The sequence below is a fragment of the Eublepharis macularius genome, chromosome 8, assembly GCF_028583425.1.
Source record: "Eublepharis macularius isolate TG4126 chromosome 8, MPM_Emac_v1.0, whole genome shotgun sequence".
Lineage (NCBI taxonomy): Eukaryota > Metazoa > Chordata > Lepidosauria > Squamata > Eublepharidae > Eublepharis > Eublepharis macularius.
Window position 1 is genome coordinate 100,000,946 of NC_072797.1, and position 18,401 is coordinate 100,019,346.

At 49.1% G+C, this 18,401-nt stretch overlaps 1 protein-coding gene across 4 annotated transcripts in view; it reads left to right on the forward strand.

Moving 5' to 3' along the window:
• TRPM3 (transient receptor potential cation channel subfamily M member 3) overlaps positions 1–18,401 on the forward strand; it is a 510,178-nt gene that overhangs the window by 430,268 nt on the left and 61,509 nt on the right. The window contains exons 13-15 of one of the 4 annotated variants that reach the window (XM_054986519.1): positions 14,370–14,405; positions 14,570–14,710; positions 17,862–17,891. In XM_054986519.1, the coding sequence (XP_054842494.1) occupies positions 14,370–14,405; positions 14,570–14,710; positions 17,862–17,891 (207 nt within the window). The remainder of the gene's footprint in view (positions 1–14,369; positions 14,406–14,569; positions 14,711–17,861; positions 17,892–18,401) is intronic. The other 3 variants (XM_054986520.1, XM_054986521.1, XM_054986522.1) reach the window with 3 other exon arrangements.

Here is an 18,401-nt window from a genome sequence, read left to right on the forward strand (position 1 = left end):
GTGCTCGGAGAGCCACGCGTGGAGTGCGGCCTGCTGCTCCACCAAGCGCTCAAGCATGGCGCAGGTGGAGTTCCAGCGAGTGCTGACGTCAGTGATCAGAGCGTGCTCTGGCACACCTGTCCTGACCTGTGTCTGGCGCAGTTCGTGCGTGGCCTTCACGCTGCGCGAGAAGTGACCCGTGAGCCTCCGACATTTCTGGACAAGTAACTGGAGTTCACGGGTCCGGGTATCCACGGGTTCCTTCGAGGAGCCCAACCCCAGCGCATCTCTCACCACTAGGTGAAGCTTGTGAGCGGCACAGTAGACGCTCTCTCGGCTCACTAGATGCGCCGCTGCCCTCATGTTCTTGCCACCGTCCGTCACCATGCATCCCACGGTGGCGGGTCCCTGGCCTATCCACTCGTCCAACTGTCTCCTTAAGGTGGCAGCGATGTTCTCCGCCGTGTGGGACACGTCGAGCACCTCGGCGTGAAGCAAGGCCTTGCAGTAGCCGGCCTGGCGGTCTCGCATCCTTCCCTGTCTAGCTGTGCTAGGCACCTCCCCCCGGCCCCCACCCAGAACCGACTCGGGTTCCCACCAGTGAGCAGTAAGCGAGAGGTACGCTTGCTGCACACTTGGGCAGGTCCAGATGTCCGATGTGAAGTGCACAGTTCTCCCGGCAACCCGGGACAGCTGTGCCTTCACATGATCCCTGGCAGCCCTGTAAAACGAGGGCACCACCGATCTGCTCAACGACGTGCGAGCAGGGACGGCGTACCAGGGAAAGCAATCTTGGAGCAGCCCTGAGAAGCCGAAGTCTTCAACTACGGAATACGGTTGCCCATCCACTGCTATCATGTTGACGATGTGGCGCGTGATGCGCCTGCTCGCCCTCCGGATCCCCTCTCTGGGCACACTAGCGCCCTGCATACCAAGCATCTCCGGGAGAGAGGCTTGGCGTCCCTTTCCTGCAGGTACCCTTGGGGGGAGAGCACCAGAGGAGCCTGCCTCCTTCTGGCTAGCTGGCGGCCGTGCGGCGCCACTCGAACCCTCCTCCCGAAGAAGCACCGCCTGGTGGTGCCTCTTCATATGGTACCTCATCCCAGACGTGGAGAGATGCCACACATCTTTGCCACGGCTGACGCGCTGCCTACAATGCAGGCACAGGGCTGCTCGGGGATCCTCCGTTGTCTGGAAGTGCTTCCAGAGTTCGGAGGAAAAGGGCATCCCACGCTTCCCAGGAGAAGCGCGTTCGGGACCACCCTGCGGCACCTCCTGTGAGGTGCTCTGGCCGGACACACCGTGTCCCACTCTCGGCCGGGCAGGTGGGGATGGACGAGGCTGAAGGGGCAGAGATGTGGGCTCTTCCACCACAGTCTCTGCCTCTTCCTCCCGCGTCCTCTCCTCCTGCACAGCCGCGAGAGGCCTGCTGCTGGCCTCAGAGGAAACTGGGGTGGACCGCCCCAGGGGGGGTCTCACGGGCAGTTCCTCCAACATCCTCCGGGTTCCTGGGGTGAGCGGGAGCGCAGGGAAAGTCATGTGCTCCGCGCCCATCCCAGGAGACACCACATGCTGCCCCTCCTCCAGCAGCTGGCTCGCAACCACTGGAGGAGGAGGAGCCTCAGCAGCAGGCCCCTGCCCAGTGCCAGCCCCTGCCTCACGCACCCGGGTTGGGGGTGGCCCTCCAGCAGCTGCCTCAGGAAAGAGAGTCTTGCGAACCCTCTTCCTGTCACCAGAAGCCAGGCTGGTGAACGGCAGCAGCGCAGGGGAGGGCCTCCTCCGCTCAGATGGAGGGGCTGCCGCAGCAGTCCCCCTCCCCCTCCCCTCCTCCCCTCTAGATTTCTCCCTAGCCTTTCCCCCGGGTCCCCTCTCTGCTTTCCTCTCTGACATACTTTCCCCTCCCAAATTCAACCCTAACTAATCAGAAAAGATTTAGAAAACAAAGGTCAACTTTGTTTTCAAGACCTAACTAACCTGCTATAAATCTGTGTTTCTAGTGGCTCTGTGACTTGGAGATGAACAATCAAGTGCCTTTTTAAGCAACCCTATTTATGTCAGGGAACCTGAGCCTGCCAATCAGCTGAATTCCTCTGGAATTGAGCTGGCCCTAAACCCCAATAACAGGTGACGAAGCCTTAAACACTCACACACTAGTATGCCCGGGCCGGCCTGGCACCACCACGTGTGCCAGAGATGGGCAGTGGAACCCTAGTTATGGGGGCACTAATGGGAAGCCTATTGACAGCTATTACAAATTTTTATATATATATATATATATATATAGAATTCAAACCTAACACTCACTCACTAATGCTTTCCCTGCTGAGTCCCTATTTAGTTTTTTAAAAAAAACTAGGCTCGGTTTCCCTAATAATTATGTTGAGGGCAATTATCCACTGATCACCTACCAACTGGCCTACCTACCTAAGAGACACTATTTAGCGGGACCGATGTATCTGTGGTATGTCGGTGTGGGGTGTGGATGTGGTGTTTTGAAGATGAGCCTCCCCCCTCCCAAGCTAGCAAGAACCCACCCCCAAGGCCACCCAAATGTCAACCCGGACTCGCTCACACTAACACCAGTCCTGCAGTCCAGCGATGTTCAGGCGGTCTTGCAGCTGGTCCTCCTCTCCTCCACGATGCTGTCAAGAAAATTGGAAATGTTAGCAGAGTCAACACCACACGCCGCACACGCAACCCCAAAATTCAAGGCCCCGTTGCACAAGCCAAGTCAGCCCCCCCCCCCTTAAAGGCTAGGGCCAACCAGCAGCAAAACAAAACACATCCACCCAGCAGAGCTTCTGGCCTGTGCAGGCCAGAAGCTGGCACACTCATTTTTTAGTCCTGTGAAACAGCAGTTCATGCCCACCCCACACTCAAACTTGAAAAATGAAACATGAAAGAAAGCTGGCACTGCGATCAATGCTGGCCCCCCTAACCCCCAAACAATATCCTCTTGCCCAACCAGAAAATGCCCCCCCCCCCCGGCCCAAGCCATAAAGACAGAGCCAAAGCATATGCTCGCAGGTAGGCACAGCAGCAGACATAAGCTCAAAAACCAAATTTAACAACAACCCTACCAGTCCACCAGTGCAGATGTCCAGCAATGTTGATCCTCCACGCAGAGATCTGCAGGCCGATGTCCACCAAGTGCAGTCCAGTCCAGAAGAGGTCCACCAACGATAAACAACCTGAATGTGAAGCAAAACAGTGAGTGCCAGGCCAGCAAACGGGAAGGGTTACCAAAGCCGGAGCAGCAGGCCTGTGTGTGGGCCGAAGGCTGGCACAGTTGATCAGGACGGAGCCTGTTGGGAATCCTTGCAAGCAGGGGACCAGACACAGAAACGCAAGCCACACCATTCCAGATTGTGGAGCACAACTGTGAGTGCCAGGCCAGCAACCAAAAAGGGTTACCTTGGCCAAAGCAGCATACCTGTGTGTGGCCCACAGGCTGGCACAGTTGATCAGGACGGAGCCTGTTGGGAATCCTTGCTAGCAGGGGACCAGACACAGAAAGGCAAGCCACACCATTCCAGATTGTGAAGCACAACTGTGAGAGCCAGCCAGAAGAAAGGCTTCTGGCCTGTGTAGGCCCGAAGCTGGCACACTCTGGTTTTAATCTTCAAACAGTGGATCAAGCTTAAAGAAGGCAAGCACAACAACCAATGCAGAACCCCCCCCCCCCCACCATCAAACATTGTCTGCCCAACCTGTCCCCCAGGCCATACCTGTGTGTGGCCCACAGGCTGGCACAGTTGATCAGGACGGAGCCTGTTGGGAATCCTTGCTAGCAGGGGACCAGACACAGAAAGGCAAGCCACACCATTCCAGATTGTGAAGCACAACTGTGAGAGCCAGCCAGAAGAAAGGCTTCTGGCCTGTGTAGGCCCGAAGCTGGCACACTCTGGTTTTAATCTTCAAACAGTGGATCAAGCTTAAAGAAGGCAAGCACAACAACCAATGCTGAAACCCCCCCCCCCACCATCAAACATTGTCTGCCCAACCTGTCCCCCAGGCCATACCTGTGTGTGGCCCACAGGCTGGCACAGTTGATCAGGACGGAGCCTGTTGGGAATCCTTGCTAGCAGGGGACCAGACACAGAAAGGCAAGCCACACCATTCCAGATTGTGAAGCACAACTGTGAGAGCCAGCCAGAAGAAAGGCTTCTGGCCTGTGTAGGCCCGAAGCTGGCACACTCTGGTTTTAATCTTCAAACAGTGGATCAAGCTTAAAGAAGGCAAGCACAACAACCAATGCAGAACCCCCCCCCCCCCCACCATCAAACATTGTCTGCCCAACCTGTCCCCCAGGCCATACCTGTGTGTGGCCCACAGGCTGGCACAGTTGATCAGGACGGAGCCTGTTGGGAATCCTTGCTAGCAGGGGACCAGACACAGAAAGGCAAGCCACACCATTCCAGATTGTGAAGCACAACTGTGAGAGCCAGCCAGAAGAAAGGCTTCTGGCCTGTGTAGGCCCGAAGCTGGCACACTCTGGTTTTAATCTTCAAACAGTGGATCAAGCTTAAAGAAGGCAAGCACAACAACCAATGCTGAAACCCCCCCCCCCACCATCAAACATTGTCTGCCCAACCTGTCCCCCAGGCCATACCTGTGTGTGGCCCACAGGCTGGCACAGTTGATCAGGACGGAGCCTGTTGGGAATCCTTGCTAGCAGGGGACCAGACACAGAAAGGCAAGCCACACCATTCCAGATTGTGAAGCACAACTGTGAGAGCCAGCCAGAAGAAAGGCTTCTGGCCTGTGTAGGCCCGAAGCTGGCACACTCTGGTTTTAATCTTAAAACAGTGGATCAAGCTTAAAGAAGGCAAGCACAACAACCAATGCTGAAACCCCCCCCCCCCCACCATCAAAGATTGTCTGCCCAACCTGTCCCCCAGGCCATACCTGTGTGTGGCCCACAGGCTGGCACAGTTGATCAGGACGGAGCCTGTTGGGAATCCTTGCTAGCAGGGGACCAGACACAGAAAGGCAAGCCACACCATTCCAGATTGTGAAGCACAACTGTGAGAGCCAGCCAGAAGAAAGGCTTCTGGCCTGTGTAGGCCCGAAGCTGGCACACTCTGGTTTTAATCTTAAAACAGTGGATCAAGCTTAAAGAAGGCAAGCACAACAACCAATGCTGAACCCCCCCCCCCACCATCAAAGATTGTCTGCCCAACCTGTCCCCCAGGCCATACCTGTGTGTGGCCCACAGGCTGGCACAGTTGATCAGGACGGAGCCTGTTGGGAATCCTTGCTAGCAGGGGACCAGACACAGAAAGGCAAGCCACACCATTCCAGATTGTGAAGCACAACTGTGAGAGCCAGCCAGAAGAAAGGCTTCTGGCCTGTGTAGGCCCGAAGCTGGCACACTCTGGTTTTAATCTTAAAACAGTGGATCAAGCTTAAAGAAGGCAAGCACAGCAACCAATGCTGAAACCCCCCCCCCCCCCACCATCAAAGATTGTCTGCCCAACCTGTCCCCCAGGCCATACCTGTGTGTGGCCCACAGGCTGGCACAGTTGATCAGGACGGAGCCTGTTGGGAATCCTTGCTAGCAGGGGACCAGACACAGAAAGGCAAGCCACACCATTCCAGATTGTGAAGCACAACTGTGAGAGCCAGCCAGAAGAAAGGCTTCTGGCCTGTGTAGGCCCGAAGCTGGCACACTCTGGTTTTAATCTTAAAACAGTGGATCAAGCTTAAAGAAGGCAAGCACAACAACCAATGCTGAAACCCCCCCCCCCCACCATCAAAGATTGTCTGCCCAACCTGTCCCCCAGGCCATACCTGTGTGTGGCCCACAGGCTGGCACAGTTGATCAGGACGGAGCCTGTTGGGAATCCTTGCTAGCAGGGGACCAGACACAGAAAGGCAAGCCACACCATTCCAGATTGTGAGGCACAACTGTGAGAGCCAGCCAGAAGAAAGGCTTCTGGCCTGTGTAGGCCCAAAGCTGGCACACTCTGTTTTTAATCTTAAAACAGTGGATCAAGCTTAAAGAAGGCAAGCACAACAACCAATGCTGAAACCCCCCCCCCCACCATCAAACATTGTCTGCCCAACCTGTCCCCCAGGCCATACCTGTGTGTGGCCCACAGGCTGGCACAGTTGATCAGGACGGAGCCTGTTGGGAATCCTTGCTAGCAGGGGACCAGACACAGAAAGGCAAGCCACACCATTCCAGATTGTGAAGCACAACTGTGAGAGCCAGCCAGAAGAAAGGCTTCTGGCCTGTGTAGGCCCGAAGCTGGCACACTCTGGTTTTAATCTTCAAACAGTGGATCAAGCTTAAAGAAGGCAAGCACAACAACCAATGCAGAACCCCCCCCCCCCACCATCAAACATTGTCTGCCCAACCTGTCCCCCAGGCCATACCTGTGTGTGGCCCACAGGCTGGCACAGTTGATCAGGACGGAGCCTGTTGGGAATCCTTGCTAGCAGGGGACCAGACACAGAAAGGCAAGCCACACCATTCCAGATTGTGAAGCACAACTGTGAGAGCCAGCCAGAAGAAAGGCTTCTGGCCTGTGTAGGCCCGAAGCTGGCACACTCTGGTTTTAATCTTAAAACAGTGGATCAAGCTTAAAGAAGGCAAGCACAACAACCAATGCTGAAACCCCCCCCCCCCCACCATCAAACATTGTCTGCCCAACCTGTCCCCCAGGCCATACCTGTGTGTGGCCCACAGGCTGGCACAGTTGATCAGGACGGAGCCTGTTGGGAATCCTTGCTAGCAGGGGACCAGACACAGAAAGGCAAGCCACACCATTCCAGATTGTGAAGCACAACTGTGAGAGCCAGCCAGAAGAAAGGCTTCTGGCCTGTGTAGGCCCGAAGCTGGCACACTCTGGTTTTAATCTTAAAACAGTGGATCAAGCTTAAAGAAGGCAAGCACAACAACCAATGCTGAAACCCCCCCCCCCCACCATCAAAGATTGTCTGCCCAACCTGTCCCCCAGGCCATACCTGTGTGTGGCCCACAGGCTGGCACAGTTGATCAGGACGGAGCCTGTTGGGAATCCTTGCTAGCAGGGGACCAGACACAGAAAGGCAAGCCACACCATTCCAGATTGTGAAGCACAACTGTGAGAGCCAGCCAGAAGAAAGGCTTCTGGCCTGTGTAGGCCCGAAGCTGGCACACTCTGGTTTTAATCTTAAAACAGTGGATCAAGCTTAAAGAAGGCAAGCACAACAACCAATGCTGAACCCCCCCCCCCCCCACCATCAAAGATTGTCTGCCCAACCTGTCCCCCAGGCCATACCTGTGTGTGGCCCACAGGCTGGCACAGTTGATCAGGACGGAGCCTGTTGGGAATCCTTGCTAGCAGGGGACCAGACACAGAAAGGCAAGCCACACCATTCCAGATTGTGAAGCACAACTGTGAGAGCCAGCCAGAAGAAAGGCTTCTGGCCTGTGTAGGCCCGAAGCTGGCACACTCTGGTTTTAATCTTAAAACAGTGGATCAAGCTTAAAGAAGGCAAGCACAGCAACCAATGCTGAAACCCCCCCCCCCACCATCAAAGATTGTCTGCCCAACCTGTCCCCCAGGCCATACCTGTGTGTGGCCCACAGGCTGGCACAGTTGATCAGGACGGAGCCTGTTGGGAATCCTTGCTAGCAGGGGACCAGACACAGAAAGGCAAGCCACACCATTCCAGATTGTGAAGCACAACTGTGAGAGCCAGCCAGAAGAAAGGCTTCTGGCCTGTGTAGGCCCGAAGCTGGCACACTCTGGTTTTAATCTTAAAACAGTGGATCAAGCTTAAAGAAGGCAAGCACAACAACCAATGCTGAAACCCCCCCCCCCCCACCATCAAAGATTGTCTGCCCAACCTGTCCCCCAGGCCATACCTGTGTGTGGCCCACAGGCTGGCACAGTTGATCAGGACGGAGCCTGTTGGGAATCCTTGCTAGCAGGGGACCAGACACAGAAAGGCAAGCCACACCATTCCAGATTGTGAGGCACAACTGTGAGAGCCAGCCAGAAGAAAGGCTTCTGGCCTGTGTAGGCCCAAAGCTGGCACACTCTGTTTTTAATCTTAAAACAGTGGATCAAGCTTAAAGAAGGCAAGCACAACAACCAATGCTGAACCCCCCCCCCCCACCATCAAACATTGTCTGCCCAACCTGTCCCCCAGGCCATACCTGTGTGTGGCCCACAGGCTGGCACAGTTGATCAGGACGGAGCCTGTTGGGAATCCTTGCTAGCAGGGGACCAGACACAGAAAGGCAAGCCACACCATTCCAGATTGTGAAGCACAACTGTGAGAGCCAGCCAGAAGAAAGGCTTCTGGCCTGTGTAGGCCCAAAGCTGGCACACTCTTGTTTTAATCTTCAAACAGTGGATCAAGCTTAAAGAAGGCAAGCACAACAACCAATGCTGAAACCCCCCCCCCCCCACCATCAAACATTGTCTGCCCAACCTGTCCCCCAGGCCATACCTGTGTGTGGCCCACAGGCTGGCACAGTTGATCAGGACGGAGCCTGTTGGGAATCCTTGCAAGCAGGGGACCAGACACAGAAAAGCAAGCCACACCATTCCAGATTGTGGAGCACAACTGTGAGAGCCAGCCAGAAGAAAGGCTTCTGGCCTGTGTAGGCCCAAAGCTGGCACACTCTTGTTTTAATCTTCAAACAGTGGATCAAGCTTAAAGAAGGCAAGCACAACAACCAATGCTGAAACCCCCACCCCACCATCAAACATTGTCTGCCCAACCTGTCCCCCAGGCCATGCCAAGAATAAACTGCAACACCTTTTTGCAGAGGCAGGCCACAGCAGCACATTGCCCGGCATCAAAAAAATTTACAAAAATTTTAAAAAGGCCTACCAGGTGTCCTCTCAGGATGTCCAGCACAGTTGATCCTCCAGGCAGATGTCCTCCAGGCTCCAGGTGCAGTCTCTCTTCTTCTCCTCTCTCGGTCACAGCTCAGCAGCAGCAGCAACAGAAGTGTTCCAGACAGTCTTGCTCCAAATTTAAATCCCCTGCTGCAGCCTCAGCCAAAGATTTAAATCTATTGGCTGGCATGAGAATGCAGCAGTGGGATTGGTGACTCCTAAAGTCCCCAGTCCCCTGCCTTTCCCCACCCACACTCCAAGAGCCACCCTCCTCCTGCTCCCCCTCCCCTACCTGTTAGTTTTGGCGGGAATCTCTGCTGCTTTGCAAATGCAAAGTGCAATGCAATGCTTGCACCTTGCATTTGCAAGGCAAAGCAGGATTCCCTATCCTCCTTTGCAAGAGGGGTGGGGGGTGACAGAAGGAGTGAGTGATTCACTCCTTCTCCCCCCCTCCCCTCTTCTAAGAGCCTGCAGGAAGCCTTTGCTTCCAGCAGGATTTTGCTAGCCGCTTGCTAAGGCAAACGGCTAGCAAAATCAAAATGGCGATTCTCGAATGCCGAAAGAATGCCGAAAGAATCCCGAAACGTTTCGGGTTTTTCTTTCGGCATCGGCAATCCCGAAACGTTTCGGCATTCCCCGAAACGTTTCGGGATTCTTGAAGAATGCCGAAACACTTTTGTTTCGGCATTCTTTCGGCATTCAGAATGCCGAAACGCACATCCCTAGATATTACCCATGCAAAAATCTACATCTACTTGGTATTAGTGAATAAGAATTTAAATGTTAGGACTACCAAGTAATTGAAACCTGTACACCTTCAAGGCATTCACATATTAAGCAGCCAATTATGAGGACTACACAGAAAAAATAACAAAGTAATAGTTAGCAAATTTCAAAGAATTCAAGGATAGGTGAAGAATGCTGTGAACTTTGGAAAGCCAAGGGTTTTTTTTCTGGGGAAAGAGGTGGGGGAACTCTCACCTGGGGCAACCCCTAGGAGAAGGTGGCACCCCTGTCATTACATGCATGTGTGTGCAGTGCATGCACGCTGCTAGCACTGTGTGATGACACCACTTCCAGGAAGTGACATCATCACATAGGCTGTGGCCGCACCAGGAGTGCTCCCGTGCTCCATGAGGGGCCCAATTTGGCCGGATCTGGCCAAATTTGGCCTGGATTGGGCCTGAATCAGCCTGGAATGGGCTGCTGCCGTGCAGGAGAACACTCCCCCACCTGGCAGCAGCCCAATCCTGGCCGCTTCGGGCCTATCCTGGCCATTTAGGATACAAATTGGGCCAAAATGGGCCCAAAACGGTCAGGATGGGGCCCAAAACGGCTAGGATTGGGCCAGAATTGGCCTGGAATGGGCTGCTGCCACGCGGGAGTGTACTCCTCTACCTGCGGCCCAATCCTGACCATTTGGCACAAAGTGGGCCAAAATGGGCCCAAAATGGGCCAGAACAGGCCCAAATAGGCTGGGAATGCACTACTGCTGCACAGGAGAGCACTTCCACACCCGGCGGCAGCCAATCCTGGCTGCTTTGGGCCCAATCTTGGCCATATAGGGCCGAAATTGGGCCAAAATGGACCCTAAATGGCCAGGATCAGGCCCAAATCAGCCTGGAACAGGCTGCTGCTGCATGAGAGTGTACTCCCCCACCCAGCAGTGACCAGATCGTAGCCATTTCAGGCCTGATCCTGGCTGTTTCAGGCACAAAATGGCCAGGATTGGGCTCCATTTAGCCTGAATCGGGCCGCTGCCGAGCGGGAGCGTGCTCCCCAGCTCAGCAGCAGCCTGTTCCAAGCCATTCTCCCACCCTCCTGCTGCGTGTGCTCCCCCCCCCCCCGCCCCTGGATCAGGCTTACCTTTGCTCCAGGGGAACTGATCTCCATCGGGAGATCAGGGAGCAGGACCACCACACACAAAGAGGTGCCAGAACGCCGTTCTTGAGGATTTCAGCAGGAAAAGAAGCCCTGCTTTTACCATGTAATCCTAAACAGAGTTATACCTTTTGAAGTCCAAAGGGTTTACAAGGCTGCTCTTTTGCTTAGGATGGCACTATTAATAAGATAGCACTGCATCAGTTGAAGGTATGATGAAGCAACTTTTCTGTCTTCGCAGACATCTGCCCTCTTTTCCACAAAGCATGCAAAGGTGCTAGTGTTACCAATACATTTAAACTATCACATATTTATTTTGTGAATGAAATATAACAGCATTGTTGAAATTGGCAAATCTCCATATTTTTACCCTGAAAGAGCCTATTTATACGACTATGTTTTATCTTGCTGATAACCCTTCTCTGTCTTATTCTCTCCATCACACCAGCTCTAGCCTCAAGCCAATATGAGCAGCATCCAGGGCTTTTTTTCAGCGGGAACGTGGTGGAATGGAGTTCCAGCACTCTTGAAAATGGTCACATCGCCGGTGGCCCCGCCCCCTGATCTCCAGACAGAGGGGGGTTTAGATCGCCCTCTGCACCGGCACGGAGGGCAATCTAAACTCCCCTCTGTCTGGAGATCAGGGGGAGGGGCCACCGGCCATGTGACCATTTTCACCGAGGGCGATTTAAACTTTACAAAACTCCCCCCTCGTTCCAGCTGACCCAAAGTGATGTCATTGTGCAGTCCTGAGTTCCACCACCTCTTTCTCCAGAAAATAAGCCCTGGCAGCATCTGATCCTGGCCTCACACAATGTATGTGGCCTTGCCAGTATTTTTATAAAAGGGGAAGAGAAAAAGTACAACTTTCAGAGAAGTATTAAAATGGGGACCTTTAAAAATTCACACTGTATTGCTCTGCATAGGAAAGAAGAGGCAGCCTAACCTTGCCAGCGCTTTTATTTTAAAGGACTTTATGAGTGCTGTTAATAAGTGTTCCCACATGGTCCTTCAAATCTAATAATATCCTTTATCTGATCTATGTTGTTTTAATTAGTTTGAGAGGCAAGTGTAGAGGATTACTTGTTAGACCCTGTGTGTTTGCTGAAAAATGGAAGGTTTCTGGTAGTGTGGAAACCATATTTGTCCTACACGTCTCTCCCCAGGGTTTAATGATTTGCTTATACTAACAACTGGGGAAAGAATTGGAAGCAAACAGTGCCACCTAATGTTTGTTTCATTTAAATTTCCAGTTTATTAATTTCTCTTTCATAGGCACAGTTCAGAGGTAGATAATTTCCTGGTTGCTTGTATTGAGTAGTTTCATTCTTGAGATATGTACACATCAAAAATTTAGCACCCTCAGTAATGGCTTCTCGATTTCCATAATTTTACTCATAAGCATATTTATTTAGAAGAAGTAATTCTTTTCAGTGGAAGCTACTTCCAAGTAAGCATGCTTTGGATTGTAAATTGTAGGAAGGACATTGGCAGAATTGTTGTTTAAAAGGCTTTCTGACATAACTGCTACTACTGTTGAATATTTCATCATGATTCTAGTCCAAATTTGGACTAAAATGGATACTTCACAAGGTTGTTATGAAGGGGAGGAGATTTGTATGCTACCATGAGTTTCTTGAAAGTATAAAGTAGAGCAATATAAAAATGTAATAGGTTCAAAAATGTAACTGGTATCTAAAATACGGACTTTCTTTGGTTTATCTACTATTTCTAGAATTTCTGTACATGCCTTATAATCTGAAAAGCAGAAAGACAACAAGTGATTCACAATTGATGCTACATTCTTAAGTATGGATTGCTGAGCACAGCATACATGGACCTGCCACTGAATGCAAAGAGAGCACATTTGTAAAATTTGCAGGCATCTCTTTGAAATGTTTGCGATTTGGAAACCAGGCTTTTCATGATCACCTATTCCTAGTGTTTTAACTGGGGACACATGCCAAATTTTATACATGTGCTTTGTTCATATTTAACACGAAACTCCCAAGCTTTATTTTCAGGTTCCCATGTGTAATACCAAGTATAAAATGAGACCCAATCTGATTTTTGCTTTAAACTAATCTCATTAATTAAGAAAGTCTGAGGCAGATATTGCAATACATAGTAAGGGGAGCCATTTTTGGTATTTTCTAGGCATATACAGTCCTATGTATTGATATTATAATATCAGCAAAGTAACACACATTTATTGAAGAGACATATAAAGGAAATCCAGCAAGGGCCACAAGTTTTCTGTACTTTGGAGGGAGGGGTGTTGTAAACCGGTATTGCATGACAGTTTTTTGCCAATAGCTACCAAACTCCAGCACTTTTTTGGAGCATCCACATGATGTCATGATCTAATCATGCTCAAATCGTCATTTCCAAATCCTCGATATCCTTTTTCCAAAATTTGTTTTTGCTGATTTGGCAGCCCCTTTTGGCTGCCATTTTTCATGACATAGCACTAGATTGCTTGGGGGGGGCACTTTTAAAAAAAATCGGTAATAGCTAGATCAGTATAGCATGGTTAAACTAAACTATGGTTACACTAAACTATTACAATAATATGATAGTTATTCTGAATACCCAGCTTTCATTTTTTAAAATAAAAATAAGTATCTAGCCCTTTTTGTTGCAGAGATGTAAAGGATGCACCTTCGGTGTTCTGTCTCTGCAAAGAAAAAGATAAGACCGTAACCTTTAAAAAGAGATTAATATTTAGAGGAATTTAATTTTCTAATACTATAGTGATCTAGCTTTGCTGATTTTTTTAGAATTCCAAAAAAGCCCTCCAGTGGGGACGGAAAACAGGGGAAATGGCAGACACAATGGGCTGAAGCAAGGAAATTGCTGGAAAAGCTGCTGTGTAGCTGCTCGTCTCTGCATTCACAGCAACAGGTACATGGAGAATTGTCTCCATGTGGAAACAGTTTTAATAGAACAATTGGTTAAAACAGAATAAATTGCCTTACATGAAAATTCTCATAAGATAATTATATCTAGAAAAAAAGCACTAAATTTATATGTATATCTCTAAAAATCAAATTTCAAAACCAGCAAACAGGTGAAGTCACAGAACTATGTGCTGCCCATCACCATTTTCTGAACGTTTAACCTTTCTAGGTATATGACCGCACAGCAGAGAAAATCAATTGCCAAATGCTCTGCTGAATGGCACATTTTGAAAGACATTTTTTATCACTTTTGATTTCATGAATACCTGGTTTGCTAGTAATGGGAACAAGGGCTATCTTTTTCCAGAAGTAAAAGTGACAGCTATAATTAGGGCAAAATAGGCAGGAACACTGTGGATTCTGATTCTGCAAACTGCTAAAGATTCTAGATTGGATTTAAGAAGGAAAAAACTATCATATCTCAGAATCAGTTCTGTGAAATACAATCATAATAGTGTGACAGAGGCAGACAGAGACATATATTCAGCACTATCGTAGGCAGACACAGGAAATATTCCTCAAAGATGAGAACCCAGCAAGAGTGTTCTGAAAAATGCTTTACCTTCATGCTTTTTTTTTGTTCTGCAGTGGTGTCTCCTGTTTTCCTTTCCAGAAGAGCCTGAGTCCTGTGTTCTGAAATTTATTATCTTCTGTTACTGCTACCTTTTACTGCATCTTCTTATTTAATTTATGTCTTCTTTCCAAGCGTGAATATCCAGGTTTCGGTTGGATCTATTTTAAGGTGAATTAATTAACCAGCATAATAATACTATCTTTTGTTTTCTTAACTCGTTCATTTAATTTTTAAAAACTCTCATACTTATAGAAAAGTCTGTGGAATAGACAAAATAATCAACTTTTTTCCTCGCCTTGTTCTGTTTGTCTTTTCTTCCAATGAAATTATAGGGAAACCTACCTCCAGATTATAGGATAAGTCTAATTGATATTGGCCTGGTGATTGAGTACCTGATGGGAGGAGCTTATCGCTGTAATTATACTCGAAAACGCTTCCGAACACTCTATCACAACTTGTTTGGCCCCAAAAGAGTAAGAATTGTTGTGGGGGGGAGGCGTTAAAACTATTTCATAAAAGCACAGAGATAAGGGGCTAGGATAAGTGGTACATTGGCCATGTGAACTACAAGACAAAACAAATGTTGACTGAACAATGTTAAATGGGGCTGCGACTATTTGCTTATAATGTATTCTACAAACTCCAGTTCATCACAAGATTGAAAAACATGCACATCTTTGTTAAAGCTACATATTCTATCTATCTATCCAGCTAGATAGACAGACAGACAGACAGACAGACAGACAGACAGATAAAACATTTGTTAGGCACCTTTCTACCATGCAGAAACCTTATAATATAAATAAAAATAATCACAGATAAAACCAGGGCTTTTTTGAGCCGGAAGGCCCCAGAACAGTGTTCCAGCAGCTTCTTAAAATTTTTAAAGAGCCTATTTTGGCCAGTTTGGACCCATATTAAACTCAAAACACTGGATCTGGCTGCTGCCGGGCGGGGGAGGGTTCCCCTGCCTGGCACTGGCCTGATCCTGGCCATTTTGGCCCCAATCTGGGCCGTTTGGGACCCTAAATAGGCCCAAAATAGCCAAAATGGCACAGAAACGGTCCAGATCGGGACCAAAATGGCCAGGATCGGGTTGGTACCCCCCCTTGCCTGGCAGCAGCCCATTCCAGGCCATTTTGAGCCCCTTTGGGCCATTTTGGGCCCAATTCAGGCCCCAAATGGCCAGGATCGGGCCCAAAACGGCCAGGATTGGGCTGCTGCCCAGTGGGGGAGTGCTCTCCCATGTGGCAGCAGCCCATTCCAGGCCAATCCAGGCTATTTCTGGCCTGTTTTGGCCCAATTTGGGCCCAGAATGGCCCAGATCGTCCCCTAAATGGCCAGTTTCGGGCTGCTGCCCTGCAGAGGAGTGCTCTCCTGTGTGGCAACAGCCTGTTCCAGGCTGATCCTGGTCATTTGGGGCCAATTTGGGCACAATTTGGGCCCAAAATGGCCCAGATCTGGCCACTACTGGCTGGGGAGTGCTCCCCCACAGTGGAGCATCCCTTTCTGGGCCAAATCGGACCCTCCCCATGGAGCACAGGAGCACTCCTGGGGCAACCCTACCTACATGATGACATCACTTCCCGGAAGTGACATCATCATGCAGTCCTGGGATAGTGTGCACTGCGCACGCATGTATTGACAGCTGTACCACCTCCTCCCAGGAGTTGCCCTGGGTGAGAGTTCCCCCACCTCTTTCTCCAGAAAAAAAACCCTGTATAAATCCAACACATCAAAACAACAATTTAAAAACAACAGTTAGGACTTCCAGTAACATAAAACAACATTAATTAAAAGCACCCTAAATTTAAAAAATCTTCAGCTGCCTCCTGAAAATCAATAATGAAGGTGCCAGGCACACTTCATTGGGGATGCTGTTTCATAATCATGGAAGTGCCACTGAAAAGGCCATCTCTCATGTACCTACCTGGTGAACTTCTTTAGCTGATGGGACAGTTAGGAGGGCCTCTTCCTGTGATCGTAATTCCCAAGCAGGAACATATTGGAGAAGACTGTCCTTCAGATATTTATGTCATTTATTTATGTCATACACTGATCTCAAGTCATAAAGGCCTAAACTCACACCTTGAATTGTGACGTGGAAATGGTTTGGTAGCCAGTGTATTTGCTGTAATACTGAGGTTACATGATCCCAATAGCTGGCCCCTAGCAGCAGTCTAGCCACAGCATTCTGCACTAGCTGCAGCTTCTGAATATTCTTTAAGGGTAGCCCCAAGTAGAGCACATATACGTACTTCCTGGTCATGCACTGTGAGAAACTAAGCAGGAGATACAGGAGAGCTAACTCCCCTAGTATAGAATTACGAAAATGCTGTTATAGTTTAGTTAGTTTAGTTTATTCGGTGTTTAACCTGCCCTCCCCACAAGTGGGCTCAGGACGGGGTACAACAGTCATAAAATACAATTGCATAACAAATTTTACAATAAAATTCAGCAATTAAAATCATATATATACAAAAACCTCCAATGGTTGGCTACACATTCCTGCCCCCAGCATACAAAGAGGAGACAGACTGACACATGAGCTGTACTCGAATACTGGAGACCGGTGGGAGGCTCAATGATGGTCCTGACGCTGGCCTCAACCGTAAGCCTGGTGGAACATCTACATCTTGCAGGCCTGCCGAAATGATACAAGATCCTGGCAGGCCCGAGTGTCCTCAGACAGAGAGTTCCACCAGGTTGGGGCCAGGACCGAAAAGGCCCCAACCTTTGTGATAGTAGTCATGTGACAGTAGGGCAGACAAGGGACAGTGACAGTACTGTGCAGTTGCTGAAGTCAATATGGGCATTATCTGGGGAAGGAGTTGTGGCTCAGTGGTAGACCATGGATGGGCTAAGGAAATTCATGTCATGCAATTTTCCTCTCCAGGGAAACAATGAACCACACTATCCATTCATGATTAACTGTACAACAATCTGTAGTTGCATTTCCCCGAATTAGCATTTTACAATGATGGGTCAATTCTGATACAATGGGTCATGCAACTATTGTATAGAAATCCACAAGCAGTGAAAAAAGAGGTTCTGGAAAGAAATATCAGTGGCTTATGACATAAGATTAGTTCCAAACTTCCACAAGGAAGTTTCCTGCCTTCCTCTTCTTTCTTCAGAGCACTGCACATAAATATCCTAACCCTGAAAAGCCATTCCTGAAGAGATTGTTCTTTTCTCTTTCTGGAAACACTGTAGGATTCAGCATGGAGGCCAGTAATGGGCAAAGACAATTTAGCACTACCGTGCAAACTCTTTCTCACAAAAGCGTGTAGGGTGGGGATTTCTGCCAGTTCTTCTTCCCATGTAACTCCCTGTATTGCATCCACTGTTATCTAACCCTAACATCAGAACATACTTGCTTTGGGATCGCAACTGCCCTTTAGATGCAGTGAAATATCGTAGGACATTTTACTTTATGCGCTTATTACAGTTCAACATAAATTAACAAACTCCTGAGGTCTTATAATATATATATAGACTGGCCTTCCATAATCAGAACAGTGTGTATAGACTTAGCTGTGGAAGCGGGTTTTATTGTTGTTGTTAGTCTCTGCTTTAATGAACACAACATAAATCATTGTTCATTTCTCTTTCTGTCTACAGCCCAAAGCCCTGAAACTTCTGGGGATGGAGGTAACTGGCATGTAATCAATTCTAATGACTTTTTCCCCCTTATCATTATCAGAACCAAACATATTCATTATCATAGCAGATTTCAACTCACAAAGTATTTGTGAATTAAATGCTACTAAAGAAAAGTGCATTACTCATGAATGATACTGTGAATAAGATGTGGCATGTGATAGTAGGGCAGACAAGGGACAGTGACAGTACTGTGCAGTTGCTGAAGTCAATATGGGCATCATCTGGGGAAGGAGTTGTGGCTCAGTGGTAGAGCATCTACTTGGCAGGTCCCAGGTTCAAACCCCAGCATCTCCAATTGAAAGGGTCAGGCATTAGGAGTGTGCATAACAGAATTCTCAAACAGAAAATATACACACAAGTTGTTTTTCCAATCATTACCTTGATTTTCCAGAATGGTAACACAAATCCAAAATGCTTGGGAATCATTAAAATCCTCCATAAAAATATCTATTCTTTTTTTCAAGTTCCAGTGCTTACCAGCCATGCAACATGAATTTC